The following is a 14,821-nucleotide window of genomic DNA, read 5'->3' as shown; positions in this document are numbered from 1 at the left end:
CCCAGGCCCAGAGTTCAGGCCCCACGAACGGACCCCAAAACAAAATTAAAAAAAAAAAAAAGCAAATGAATTACTCATAGCCAAATTATTTCAAGAGCAAATTTATTTAAATGTATTTCTGTAACACCTACCACAAAACAGCTGAGTGGTGATACATAACTAAAATCCCAGCATTTGGGAAGCTGAGGAAGGAAGATACTGTGTTTGAGGCCATTCTGGGGTACAGAATGAGTTCCAGGCCAATCTGGGCTAGATACAACAAAAATCTCTCTCAAAACAAATGATGAAAAGGAACAGGAAGATAGAAGGAAAAGATAAAGGTATGCCTAATGTTTCTACTTAAGCATCTCTGGAATGAAATACTAAAGCAGTATATTATATACTAAGGAACACCATTATAATCTAGTGGGCAAAAAAAATGCTGTAGTACATCATGTGAAGTTATGAATTATGAATTACTAAACTTTCCTGGAGGTTCTGGCACATGGTATTTTGGCACCCTTGGAAAGATACTGAAGTCAATGATGGTAATTTCCTCTGATTACAGAATTTAGAGGAAAGTAAGAATATTATTACAATTGTGCCTCAAAAACCAATTGCATGTGAGTAGCATGTGCAATTTTGTGCATGACTCTCAGGGGTTCAACTGACCCATACTATGCTTGGCCAGTCCTGGCTCTCTGGCTGTCCCATGCAACAGAGCTCTGGTGTTGGGTCATTTGAGTAGTGCTGATATTGGATGGCCATGATATTGTGTGTGCGTATGCGTGCACACGCGCTGGCTACGTGTGTGTGTGTGTGTGTGTGTGTGTGCACGCTGGCTACTGATTTTCTACTGTTGAGCCTGAAATCAGAGGGGAGACACTTCAAAAATTATTTGATAAGGAACACTGACGCCAGAGAAAGGTGGAGAATTGGGGTCATTAGCACAATTGCTTTGCTACAGTAATTAAGAGGGCTATTAGTCATTTGAACATGCTGTTTGTAATACCAGTGGGACATTCAACTCTAATATCTACAGCAGCGTTTCTCAAAGTTTACCATCTTAAGAACCCTTGTACACTTGATGATCCTGTTTTATAGAAATCAGATCTAAGTATTAATCCATTGGAAATAAATGAACTTCTTATTTTTACTTTCATCTTTTCTCACTTAGATGCAGTGGGCAATCACTTCAACTGGCTTTGAATATTTATTTCCCACTTTCTAAGCCCAATTTGGTACTGTGAAAATCCATTAACTTACCTCTTAAATTCAATAAGTACCTCCAGGTGGGCTTACAATGCTAGCCATATCCCTATGACATCTTTATTTTGGGGCTGGTTGTGGGGCTTGAACTTAGGGCTGGGTGCTATCCCTGAGCTTTTTCACTCAAGGCTAGAACTCTACTACTTTGAGCCACAATGCCATTTCCAGTTTTCTGGTGGTTAATTGGAGATAGGAATCTCATGGATTTTCCTGTCTGGACTGGCTTTGAACCGCAATCCTCAGATCTCAGCCCCAAGTAGCTAGGATTACAGGTATGAGCCACTGGCACCTATGACATTTTCCATGACAGCATTCTGCTCCCATTCTCTTCAGTACCTGTGTCCTACATATTCTGCATAACTTAAACCTCCAACATTCCATCTACTCTTTTGACCAGCAGATAAATTCACCATTTTACAAGCTAAAATCCAGCATCTTTGGAGTACATCTACTTGACTTTCTACATTCATACCTATTTTCTCCAGTTCCATAACCAGTTTTCCTCTATCCTTCTTAGAAGCATGAAAGGAGTTTCTCCTAGCACATTTTCCCCCTCTCCTGTCTTCTGAGATCATCCTTCCTCTCTTTCTATGGTCATCAGTACCTCCGTCTGCTGCTTTATCATACCAGTACAGCATGCTCAAGTTCCTCCTAGGTTAAAAGTGATTGACACTTGCTCTGTCTACTTCTCACTTCACTCAATGCATCTATCTTTTCTCTCTTGCCTGTTTTTGCCACATTATCAGTATCACCAGTAACCTGTTGATGAATGAATCCAGTGGACACGTTAGACTCCCTTTTTGCTTTATTTTACCTTAGCATTTTCCCATCATCATGATCTTATCTCTGTAAGGAACAGTAACACACATAGCCACGCCCCCCCATCTCCCTTTTGCAGGCATTCCACTCTGATCCCCATCTCCAGTCCTTCCAGATCACTAATTATTAGTGTCTTATTCTTCAGAATTTTTTTCCTCTGGAGAGAGAGAGAGACAGAGAGAGAGACAGAGAGAGAGTGTGTGTGTGTGTGTTTCTTTTTGGTCCAGGTTGCTTAAGACAGGACTGTAAAGAGATGATAATTATCCTATGACCTGAAATGGGAAGTAGCTAGTCATGTGGAGTAGAGTATTCCAGGGAGGGAGTTCAGTTAATACAAAAGCCCCCAAATGGAATAAAATTGACATGGTACAGAAATAGTACAAAGGACAATAATCTAGAACCTGAGAGTAAGGGGAGATGTATGAAAGAATGTTGGAGAAATAGAGGGGAGAGATGAGGTAGGGAAAGAGGAACTGGAGGACAATGCAGCGTAGAACTTAGAAGAACTGCAGAGATGCACTGTATTCATAAACTGATTTGATGAATAGTACATCTACTTAAAGATAAAAATATAATTTAAAAAATTGCAAAGAGGCTAGCACTCATTTCTTTGTGGCAACACCTAAGTGTGTGGTGGTGCTGACTTGCGATTTAGTATGGAATGGTTTCCCCATGCACTTCCTGTGATCTCTAGTTCTGCTTTATACAGCAATAATGTCTATGTAGCTTATTCATCTAACTTCCTAAAGAATAACAGGCATGTCCTTTTCTACCTTGTTAAGGTTTACTGTGTAAAAAGACCAATGTTTTGCAATAAAAAACAGGGTACTCTTTTTGGGGTCAGGCACCAGTAGCTCCCACCTGTAATCCTAGCTACTCAGAAGGCTGATATCTGAAGATTGCTGTTCCAAGCCAGCTAGGCAGGAAAGTCCATGAGACTCTTAACTCCAATTAACCACAAAAAGCTGGCTCAACTGGTAGAGCACTAAGCCTTGAGGAAAAAAAAAAAAAAACTAAGACACACATGTAGGCCCTGAGTTCAGCCCCAGGACTATCACCTACAAACAAAAAAAGCTATTTTTGTTATTGTTGTTAATAAAATTCCTGATATTTGCTATCATTTTGGTGAAATGAACTGATGGTTGTAAATTTTATGTGTGTTTGTTATGACAATGGACACAAACTGGGTATAAAGCTGAATTTAGTATAACACATCTTAAAAATATTTACCAAATCTTAAAAGCTTGTTTTATTCTGAGTCAGCAAAAATATGAAAATAGTTGTTACATATAGAAGAAATGTCAGTAGCAAATATAATGACCAACTTTATCACTTAATATTTCACAAGAAACTTTTTATTGTTGTCAAAAAACAGTTAGATTGAATGTTTTAGGTACAGTCTATTAACAGAATTGCCATTATCTTGATTTTACCAACATGAAAATGCTAACCTCCCATCCTCAGTCCCTAGAATCAGCCACACATATGGCAGACAAGGGATGTTAAAGCAAAACTCAGGCCTAGACACCTCTCTCTCTGGGACCTGGAAAACAATTCACACTAGCCAGCACTAATGTGAACACTGATCCAATGACAACTGAATAGTAACAGAACTTCAATTTTTATGTCCATTGTCCTTGAGGATTCTAATAATTTATACAAGACCTATGGTCTTTCATTCTCCTAGCCCTTTTGTAACTCGCAGTTCTCCATTTATGCTAGTTTGTTTTTTTCCACCTACATGAATGGTTGTGATAGTCTTACATATGTCTCGGTTTCCATTCACTTTATGACTGCCTGCTTTTCTAAGCTTTATTAGTATAAACTAGTGTTTTTCAAAGATCAAAAATTCTACATTAATAGCACAGGTTTCTTTTTGTTGAAATGAATCACTTATTAAAAGGACTGTTGCCTTCATTAAAAATTTTTATTCACAAAAACATGATCCCTCAGTATATTTCACTTTGGCTTATCAGTAAGGATTTAGATGTACTCAACTTTTGGCTAATAGAAATTCAAGCATTAGGATGTCCTTAAGCCAAACACATGGTTATCTTTTCCAGTAGATACACATAAACAGACATAATAGTTATAATCACTTTGTTGAGGAGGGCTCAAGTATGGAAAACAGAAGACCAAATACAAAATACTTGGCCTAAACAAATTCCAATGAAAGGAATGGGAGATGAATCACAACTAATATTTAACTGTACATATTGACTGATTACATATACTCTTTCAGGTACTTATACAACTGTAAGGATGTCATATTAAGAAGAAACACGGCTGGAAGTCTGGGCTTCTGCATCGTAGGAGGTTATGAAGAGTACAATGGGAACAAGCCTTTCTTTATCAAATCTATTGTCGAAGGAACCCCAGCATATAATGATGGAAGAATTAGGTACTAATGACTATTAAAAACTTATATTCAAAGAAGTTTTTTCTATATGCAAAAGTTTGGCCCCTTTCAAAGAACACATATTTACTGTACTTTCATTTTTTTAAAGGAAGTTAGAAATTTAAACATTTGGGTAGCATTTAATGTCTAATAGATTCAAAAGCATGTCCTTTCTTGGTTCCAAAATGCAACTTCCTAATACTTTAATATTCCTTCTAACAGAAGCCAAATGAATAGTAAGTTTGTAAAATTTAATCTTTACTTGGAAGTAATGCAGTTAAAATAGACCACTGTAGCAAAAACTAGAACCACCAAAATAAACTTACATTAACTTCAACTATGAAGTGAAATACTGATCACATATCTTGTTTTGTTTTTTAGATGCGGTGATATTCTTCTTGCTGTCAATGGTAGAAGTACATCAGGCATGGTACATGCTTGCTTGGCAAGAATGCTGAAAGAACTTAAAGGGAGAATTACTCTCACTATTGTTTCTTGGCCTGGTACTTTTTTATAAGGTCAATGATTGAGTCTTAGAAAAACAGAAAAATCACAAATAGGCTAAGTGGAAACAATATATTTATCTTGTCAATTTTTATATTTAAAGAACGCACTATAAAAAAATGTGAGGAAAGGTGTGATCTAAAGAAAGTCAGTTATATTCAAACAATATTCTCAAAAAATAAAACCTACTTGTAGTTTTTATTCAGTGTGGAAGATTTCTCATCCACAACTTTTAAGTTTATATTTTTCTACAAAATGCCTTTAAACAATAAAATAGTTTGTATGCCCACTGAATTAAAATCACCAACTTAAATTGAAATTTGGCTCTACAAAAAAGTATATCATGGGCATTTTAATTTAAAGCCAGAGGATTTTTTTTTTTTACTGCATCAATGAGAAATGTTCCTTTCACCAAATGAGAAATAAATGTTTTTCAAAAATTACACCTGTCTTTATATGTGATTCTAGTTAAATGTACTTCTTTCACCATTTTAAAGATCCCAGCAGTTATGTGCTACCTCATGTATGTATAACACCTGTAAGGTTCTCTCTCAAATTCGTTTGGTATTATAAACTTCTATTTTCTTAGTTTTAATAGGAAATGACTAAAACTTGTAAGTACGTTTTTAATTCACAATATAAACTCCATCTATTATGCTACCAATAAGTCTTGGAAAACACAAGAATGGGTGAGACAGCCATGCTGGTTCAGCTTTGTGTTACAGTGACGTGTCTGTATGTATGCCTGCTAGAAACTAGACATGTGAGAAGTTATATTGCAGTGGCCACCCAAATACCACTTGATAGATCTTAGTAATTTGGATATAAAAAATGTCTTATTTAGTTCCAAGTTTTAAAATCTTTCAAAAGTTGGGATACCAAAACTATATTGAAGAACTCTGACAGGCTAATATGCAGGTGCCATGGCGGTAATGACCATTAGTTTTAATATCAAGACTTGAGAGGGTCCCTTTTGCAGTACAACCTCAAAAGAGAATGGTATCTGACCAATAATAACAAAACTGTAGCTGAGGTGGGTCCTTGTCCTTCATTAGATACTGTGCATATACATAACAACACAGCTCTTTAAATCCTCTAAGATACTCATTCACTTTACTTTCTTCGACATGAAGTCAATCGCTGTCTTTTTTTTTAATATTACAAGACAAAAGATTTTTAACTTAACATGAAATTTTCACTCTTTTTATTTTGAAAAAAATTAACTTTTCATTCTAACAGAACAAGATTAAAGGCAAATTTCTTAAACATTATCCAGAAAAATAATGAGATTTATATTTATCTATTTCTGGGATTAATATACAAGGGGCAAAAATCTTGCCTATTCTGCAGGTGCAGCTTCGGTGCTCTCTTGTTCAGGAGCAGGTTCACTGCCAGCTTCTTTTCCTTCTTTGCTTCTTTTTGATTTTTTGTGCTTGTGTCTCCTGTGACTGTCTCCTTCTTCACTTTCATGGCGACGTCTGCTATTACTGGAAAATAAAATACGTTCTGTTTTAAAGTGTTTAAATACATAATTGGTATCATAATCTAAATCTGCTAAGTGAATCCTCAAGATAACATTGGACATAGTATAGCCTACTGCATTACTTTCTCATAAATACATTTTAGAAAGTAATCAATTTTTGAGACTTTCATGTAGAAATATGCAATAGGATCATCTTTACCAGTATTACCTCAAATTCCCAGTGCCTATTTATTCTAAAAGACAAATTATAAACTAGAAATTGAAGCACTATGTCAGAATTAAGAGGTACTTATTTTATAGTGTCCATTTTCTTCAAGTAGACATTAAAATTCAATTATAATTTTTTCTGAATATATTGGCCCTAAATTTTTTCTTTGAACCAAAATACTTTTATACTATTAGGATTTGGTTCATATACTAAATTTCCTCCTCTGCTAATGAGATAGTAGAATGAGTCAAATTCTATGATTATTATCCCAGGCTAATTTTCCTTTTCTGAGTATTAAATGAAATACAGTCTTACTAATTTTTAAAAACCTTTGTTGAAGTACTTAACGGATTTCAACAGATTATTCTAAAACTTCCAATGAAAACACGGGTGTTCTGGAGGCTATTTGGAAATTATTGCTTTCACTTTCAAATCCGTTTTCTCTGGCTTGAAATGGCTGCGGTATTTTATTAAAGAGCAAACCTGCGGGATGACTTGTGTCTTGTTTCTTCCTTCTCTCGGTGTCGTCTTTCTCTATGCCGTTCTTCTTTCTCTCGACTTGCTCTGTGACGCTCATAGCCTCTTTCTGCATATTCCCTGTATCTGTATCGTTCCTCATCACTGCAATCAAAATGGAAACAAGTTTTCTTGACACCTGAACTACTAATTCTGAATGACTGAAAACTGTGCAGGAAGAGGTTCTCAAGTCAAACAGAAGCCTCTACATTAATAACTTTAAAGACCATAGAATTGAGCCAGGTGCTGGTGTCTCACGCCTGTAATCCTAGCTACTCAGGAGGCTGAGATCTGAGGATTGTGGTTCAAAGCCAGCCTGAGCAGGAAAGTCCATGAGACTCCTATCTCAAACAAACCACTAGAAAACTGGAAGTAGTGCTGTGACTCAAGCTGCAGAGCACTCACCTTGAGATGAAGAGCTCAGGGACAGTGCCCAGGCTAGAGTTCAAGCCCCCACAACCGACCACAAAAAAAAAAAAAAAAGACAATAGCATTGAAACCTCTTTGTACAAATACTTAATAAAAAGTTTTTAAGGGACTGGGAAGGTGGCTCAGTGGTAGAGCGCTTGACTTGCATGCATGAGGCCCTGGGTTCGATTCCTCAGCACCATATAAGCAAAAAGAAAACAGCCAGAAGTGGCACTGTGGCTCAAGTGGTAGAGTGCTAGCCTTGAGCTGAAGAGCTGAGGGACAGCGCCCAGACTCAGAGTTCAGGACCCATGACCGGACCGCCCCCCCAAAAAAAAGTTTTTAAAGTATAACAATTACACATTACACACCCTCTATTGCTTTCAAAGTTGTTAAGCCATAGATAGTTCATAATAATATTTTGCATTTTTATTTCCTATATAAATTTAAATCAACAGCTTCATTTTCTTTTGCTATTAGTTTAGAATTAAAAACATATTCCAGATTTCTTACAAAAATTCTTATTTGCAAAGCCTAGTGAAGATCCTAAGAATATATGGCTCACAATGGCTACAAGGTAGAAAGCAGATAAAGATTCTTAAGCCTCTACTTTATCAACAATACAGAGTACTACAGTCATCAGAGTTCAATAAATAATAATAATAATAAACCAAAATAGGAACATCAAATCACCTTCTACAATACCTGTACAGGATGCCCAAAGATTGGATATACCATCACTTCATACCACACATCTTTGTGTGTTAGGGCATGGAAAAGATAAGTGTACGTTGCAGCTCTATTTTCTGATTCTTTGAATGGAATTACAAAGACTAATAAAACAGGAACTAATCATTGTAAGAAGGTGGTTTTTCTTTACCTCCTTAAATCTGTCCCTCATCATCCATCATGTTTTTTGAAACAGTCTCACCATGTAGCCCAGGCTAACTTGAACTGATAATCCTCTTACCTTAATGGCTGAAATGCTGAGGAATGTGCCACAACACCTGGTTCTTTCCTTTTCTTATTTAAATACAAGTCAATATTTTCTAAACCTACTATCAGTAATTATCTCACTTAGAATGAACTCACTTTTAAAACAATATGCTGAAAAGATGTGGTTTCTAGGAATATGTTTAATAAAAATTGTATGAGGCAGCTATATGTTCTAAGAATATGGAAACACCAATACTAGTGGCACATGCATATAATCCTAGGTACTCAAGATGCTAAGAGAATCAAGATTTGAAGCAAATTTGAGAAATTCTTATATCCAATTCACCATTGGAAAACCCGAAGTAAAAGTGTGGCTCCAGTGGTAAAGTGCAGTCAAAAGCAGGAGGGCACAAGGCTCTTGAGTTCGAGTCACAATACTGGTGCACAAACACACAGACACTAAGAGTAGATAATAAAAATATTTAGCAAATTTGATAATTTTTCCGAAGCAGAACATTTTCTGTAAGTTTTTAGCTTTTTAATAGTCATTGAAGTAGAATTAGCACAGCAGCAAATGAGGCTCTTTATAATGACTTTATAATGACTTACATAAAAATAACTAAAAGTAATCTAATAATATGTCATTTGTAGCCTTCATTTCACCCCTAACTCTTAAAACAACTCTTCATTGGCTTTGGCCCTTCTGAAGGCAACCATGATAAGGACCTTACAAGAGAGTGTTGCATAGTTGGTCCTGCCCAAGACATAAAGACCGCCTTCCATTGCCTTTCTGAGCAGTGGCTGTAGCCTAAGGTTTCTCTATGCCTGAAATTATTAGACTTCATTCCAAACATCTTAGAATGACTTTCTTTCAGGCCCACAGTTAAGCTATCTAAAAAACAGGTGTTAAACCTGATCTGTAATTTTCAAAACAATGACCCTATAAATTTATAATCCAACCTATGTACATATTGCTTTATTGACACTTTTGCCAGTCTTTATTTCACTTAATTTTCCATAGTAAAATTCAATTTCCTGGTATAATTCACAAAATACAAAATTCTATTGACTTTGCTCTGATTGAAACTGAGTGTGATTTGGCTAGCTGATGTAACAATAAGAAATTTTTTCTCATTGTTAAATTATATTACTGTTGTTTCAGTAGATTGAAATGAGAGAAAATGTGCAGTTCCAAGATCTACATGAAGTCAACTTTTTAATACATATAGAAGTGGCGTTTTTAAAATGCTTTTAACCAATATTTGTTAAAATCAATACTATTTTGTTCTTAGCATGGCTTAATCTGTCTTTAAATTAAAGGGTAACAAATAAAAAGGGTAGGCTTTTCGTAAATCTTGGCAAAGTACTTCTGGTGTTCTTACAGAAACTTAGAAAACACAAGTCTTCAGTTACCAAATGCACAACAGGATTGACTGTGTCTATCAGAAAGGTTCAGTCTTAACTTCTGCTATCTAGAAAGGTGATCTTACTGAGAAGCGAGGGTCTTTACAAAAATAAATTAAAATGATTTGATCTTCTGAAAATAGCCAGATTAAAATGGCGGTTTAGGACAGACCTAATTTATATGACAAGGTTTCTCCATGTTTATCTCTATATATTAATAATATTAGTTAATAGCAAATCCTATTTTTGCAATGACAATACTCATCCATTGATCATATATTAACTAAAGAAGAGAAAGCTTCTCCATTGCATTAAAGGGATGCTGTTCTATTCAAATTCTTCAGTATATGTATCCACAAAATAAGTGAAAACAAGGTAAAATTCTGAACATGAGACACAGGAGCAAAAAAAATTTTTTAGATGTCTTATTAGGTACATTACCAAAAAAAGGACAATTAAAATTTTTTCAAGATTTTTAGGGAAATGGCACAGAAATGAAATTCAAGCATAAAAATATGAAATTTACAACTGGCAAAGATATCTATATGCATTTTTTTTAATGATAAGTCAAGCATCAGTGGCTCATGCTACTTACAAGGCTGAGACCTGAGGATCATGGTTTGAGGCCAGTCTGGGCATTAAAGTTCTCAAGACTCCATCTCCAATTAACTAGAAAAGGAAAGGCTAGCGGAGTGGCTTAAGTGATAAAGTGCCAGCAAGATTAAGCTGGTAAAAGCACAAGGCTCTGGTACCAGCAAAAACATCTTTTAAAAATTTACAAAGGATGATAGTTCAGCAATCAAATGAAAAATTTTAGATGACAGCTAAAAAATTTGTGAGGAGGTACAAAATTCTTTTATGGGATAAGTAAACAAATTCAAAGATTTGCTTTTGATAAAGGCAAACCTCTGAGAGCTCATTTTAAAATGGGGCTTCTAAGTATTTGTTAAGAGTGCCTTTTCCAAGTCAACTGGAACTGAATTCCTCGGATAAACAGAATGTCAAAAGCGTAAGTGAAATGCATGCATACAAAATTATTTAACACTCAACAAACCTGTTAAAGACACTTGGTGTGGGACTGTGATCACGTTCTCTCTCTCTTTCTCTGGTCCGTTCTCGTTCTCTGTCCCGATCACGATCTCGTTCTCTGTCTCTGTCTCTTTCTCTATCGCGGTCTTTCTCTCTTCTTGCATAATAGTCCCACTGCTTGGTGGTGTCCACAAGACTAGGCCATGAAGGAGCAGAACCAGTAAGATGGGGAAAGGCAACTAAAGAAAAAAAACACATTAAACACATATGTTATAGTACTTGAAAAACAAAAATAAATAAGAAAAGACAAAATTCCTGCCAAAAGAGAGGAATTTATAAATGCAGAAGAGAAATATCACCTGGTAGATACTCTCAATATTGAAAAATCTACCAACAAATGTCAAAGATCTAAGAAAGTCTTAAAGATCCTTCACTTGGCACTTGGCAGTGTTAAGAATCGGAACACTCATTTCCCAATATCAAAACTGGAAACTAGCAAAAAAGATTAATGACTTAGAAAGGTATTAATAATTTAGAAAGAGAAAATGAGAACCACTACAAAATAATTACTTTAAGGCCTGGGATATAGCTCTGTGGCAGCTTATGCCATGCTGGCCACGTTTACACATGCTAAATATCTTAGGTTCAATAGCTACACTGTAATGGATTAATAATTCTACTTTAAGAATAAAACAATGCCCCTTAGGATGGTTTACAAGGTTTAAGAAAGCAACAGTCCTGGGCTGGGAAGGTGGCTCAGTGGTAGAGTGCTTGCCTTGCATGCATGAGGCCCTGGGTTCGATTCCTCAGCACCACATAAGCAAAAAGAAAAAAGCTGGAAGTGGTGCTGTGGCTCAAGTGGTAGAGCGCTAGCCTTGAGCTGAAGAGCTGAGGGACAGTGCCCAGGCCCAGAGTTCAGGCCCCACGACCGGACCCCCCCACCCCAAAAAAAAAGACAGCAACAGTCCCTACAATAGAAAAGTTGCATAATGTATACCAAATTAGCCAGAGGTCTAGTAGGACAAATGATGACGGCAACAACACTAACAGATTTTTAGTGTGGTCCAAGACTTTTATAGCTAACCTATAAAGAAGTTAATGCCTGGCTTCAAAGTTTCAACAGATAGTCCCGCTTTCTGTGGGGAGTTAATGCAGCTGAACATTATACTAAGTTGAAGTAGATGCTCATTTGTCACTACAGAAATCCTATGGCCTTTAAGAATTATACTGACTCTACTCTTCCTGTGCTCTATAAATGGTTGGCTGCACATCTGTTTAAAACATGCTTTACTGAGTATTTTAAGCTTAGATTTCTTCAAAATATTACTGCTGACAATACATCTGGTCACCTTAGTTCTGATGGAGATGAATGACAAGAATCATGTTATTTTTATACTTACTAACACAAAATCCATTCTGTAGCCTAGCCTGTACAAAAGTGGGTAATCTTGACTTTCAAGTCTTAAAAAATACATTTCCTGGGGCTGGGAAGGTGGCTCAGTGGTAGAGCGCTTGCCTCGCATGCGTGAGGCCCTGGGCTCGATTTCTCAGCACTACATAAGCAAAATGAAAAAAGCCGGAAGTGGCGCTGTGGCTCAAGTGGGAGAGCTCTAGCCTTGAGCTGAAGAGCTGAGGGACAGCGCCCAGGCCCAGAGTTCAGGCCCCACGACTGGACCCCCCTCCCCAAAAAATACATTTCCTAAGATGCCACAGTGATTCATCTGATTCATCTAGTGAATTTGGGCAAGGAAAACTGAAAATCATCTGCAAAGCAGTTACCATTCTAGATGCCATTAAGAACCTTCGTAAGCTAAGCACCTTTGACTCATGCTGAGATCTGAAAAGGTTTGAAGCCAATCCAGGTAGGTAAGTCTGAGTGACTCCTATCTTTAATTAAACATTAAATAACCAGAAGTGAAAGTGTTGAGCCTAAGATATAAGTGAAAAACTGAGTAAGAGCTTGAAGCCCTGAATTCAAACTCTAGTCAGTACTGTGCTCCTTCTTCCCATACCTCCCGCCACCAGCAAATCATGACTCGTAAAAATATTGAGAAAGTCAAAATATTAACAGTTTGAAAGATGCTGATTCTAATTCTAAGGATGACTTTGGGGGACTCAAGACTTTAGTGGAGGAAGCAGATATGATAACAGAATTAAAAGTGTACCTTGAAGATAAGAATTACAGAAACCTCATGACAAAACTTTTTTTTTTGGGGGGGGAGGGGTCTGGTCGCAGGACCTGAACTCTGGGCCTGGGTACTGTCCCTCAGCTCTTCAGCTCAAGGCTAGCGCTCTACCACTTGAGCCACAGCGCCACTTCTGGCTTTTTTCTTTTTGCTTATGTGGTTGGTGCTGAGGAATCGAACCCAGGGCCTCATGCATGCAAGGCAAGCGCTCTACCACTGAGCCACCTTCTGAGAGGACTGACTAATTTCAAACAAAGACCTACTACGGGCAAAGTGTTATCAAACAGCATCACATGGATCCAAGAGATCTTTCATAAAAGACTCAACTCAAGTGATATAGCTAGCATCATTGTCTCCTCTTAAAAAATTGCCACCAGTCCAACTTTCAAAAACAACCACCCTGATCAGTTAGCAGCCAGCATCATAGAGCCACCTAAATCCTCCATCAGCAAAAGATGAAAACTCAATTCACCAAGGGGCTCAAATAATCACTGGCAGTTTTAATAGTAAAGCCTAAATTAATACATCTACATTGTTCTTTTAGACATAATGTTATAATCTATACAGTATAATATGAAAACATAAAAGTATATGGTAAAAATAATACTTTTATATATACTGGGAAACTATTGCTATGAATATTATGACTGGGTTCTGAACCCAATCTGTATCTCCAAGGGCATTCTTGTACTGCTCTGTATGATCACAAAAATCTAGTTCAGTCACTTCCAATTCTGTTCAGTTTCTAAAGCATGTATTATTTCCTTTTATCCCTATGTTTTCAAACATTTGTGGAAATCAAGTCATGTACTGTCCACCCTTAAGGGAGGCCCTTCTACTGACACCTTCTTCTCTGTCACCTAACTACTGCCCAGCTAGCCTATAAATCTGATTAGGGTAACCACTGTATTTCAAAATATCTTTAAAAATTATTATAATTTGCAAAAAAATAAGTGAATGATACTCTTGAAATGGATAAAGTTGTTATAAGTGAACAGCAAAGAGGATCTACAAATTATCATTAAAAGAAAGCAAGCCACTGAGGAAGAAAGTAAAAAAACAGTTAGATGCCATAACTCTTACAAATAAAGACTGAGACAAATTGGTAAAAACTCCTAAATCCTATTAGAAAAAAATCTACAAATATCTATTGTGTCACTATTCACTAAAGTATAAATGAAAAATAGATGGAGGTGATTCTGTTAGGAACCTGGGAAACATGTAAATAAATTCTGTCAATCTTTCCCCTTTCTTCCCTCCAGCCTCTTCCCTTTACTTCCTTTCTTTCCTTTTCTTTTCTTCTTTGAGGTGCCAGTACTGAGGCTTGAATTCAGGGTCTGGGCACTGTCCCTTAGTGTCCCTTAGCTTTTTCACTGGTGCTCTACCACTTAGTCTACAACTCTATTTCTGGCTTTTCATGGTTAATGGTGGTTAGAATCTCATGGGCTTGTCTGCTGCTTTGAAACATAATCCTCAAATTTTAGGTTCCTGAGTAGTTACAGTAATATGAATGAACCAGTGGTGTCAGCTTCAAGTAACATTTCTAATTGCTTCATTGTTTTAACAATTAAAATTGTGGGCTGGGAAGGTGGCTCAGTGGTAGAGCGCTTGCCTTGCATGCCTGAGGCCCTGGGTTCGATTCCGTAGCACCACATAAGCAAAAAGAAAAAAGCCGGAAGTGG

At 36.7% G+C, this 14,821-nt stretch overlaps 2 protein-coding genes across 2 annotated transcripts in view; one reads left to right on the top strand and one right to left on the bottom strand.

Annotated features, from left to right (window-relative positions):
• Positions 1–5,148, top strand: part of Lnx1 (ligand of numb-protein X 1, E3 ubiquitin protein ligase) — a 122,448-nt gene extending 117,300 nt beyond the window's left edge. The window contains exons 11-12 of the mRNA XM_013009032.1: positions 4,310–4,468; positions 4,847–5,148. Of these exons, the coding sequence (XP_012864486.1) occupies positions 4,310–4,468; positions 4,847–4,982 (295 nt within the window). The 3' untranslated portion in view covers positions 4,983–5,148. The remainder of the gene's footprint in view (positions 1–4,309; positions 4,469–4,846) is intronic.
• A 90-nt stretch (positions 5,149–5,238) lies between these two features.
• The window catches only part of Fip1l1 (factor interacting with PAPOLA and CPSF1), a 59,804-nt gene continuing 50,221 nt past the window's right edge, over positions 5,239–14,821 (bottom strand). Inside the window, exons 15-18 of the mRNA XM_013008922.1 lie at positions 12,245–12,309; positions 10,979–11,192; positions 7,144–7,281; positions 5,239–6,456 (exon numbers count right to left, since the gene is read on the bottom strand). Coding sequence (XP_012864376.1) covers positions 6,309–6,456; positions 7,144–7,281; positions 10,979–11,192; positions 12,245–12,309 — 565 coding nt within the window. The 3' untranslated portion in view covers positions 5,239–6,308. The remainder of the gene's footprint in view (positions 6,457–7,143; positions 7,282–10,978; positions 11,193–12,244; positions 12,310–14,821) is intronic.

This window comes from Dipodomys ordii, unplaced genomic scaffold, assembly GCF_000151885.1.
Source record: "Dipodomys ordii isolate 6190 unplaced genomic scaffold, Dord_2.0 Scaffold8, whole genome shotgun sequence".
Lineage (NCBI taxonomy): Eukaryota > Metazoa > Chordata > Mammalia > Rodentia > Heteromyidae > Dipodomys > Dipodomys ordii.
This window is presented reverse-complemented; position numbering and strand designations above follow the sequence as displayed.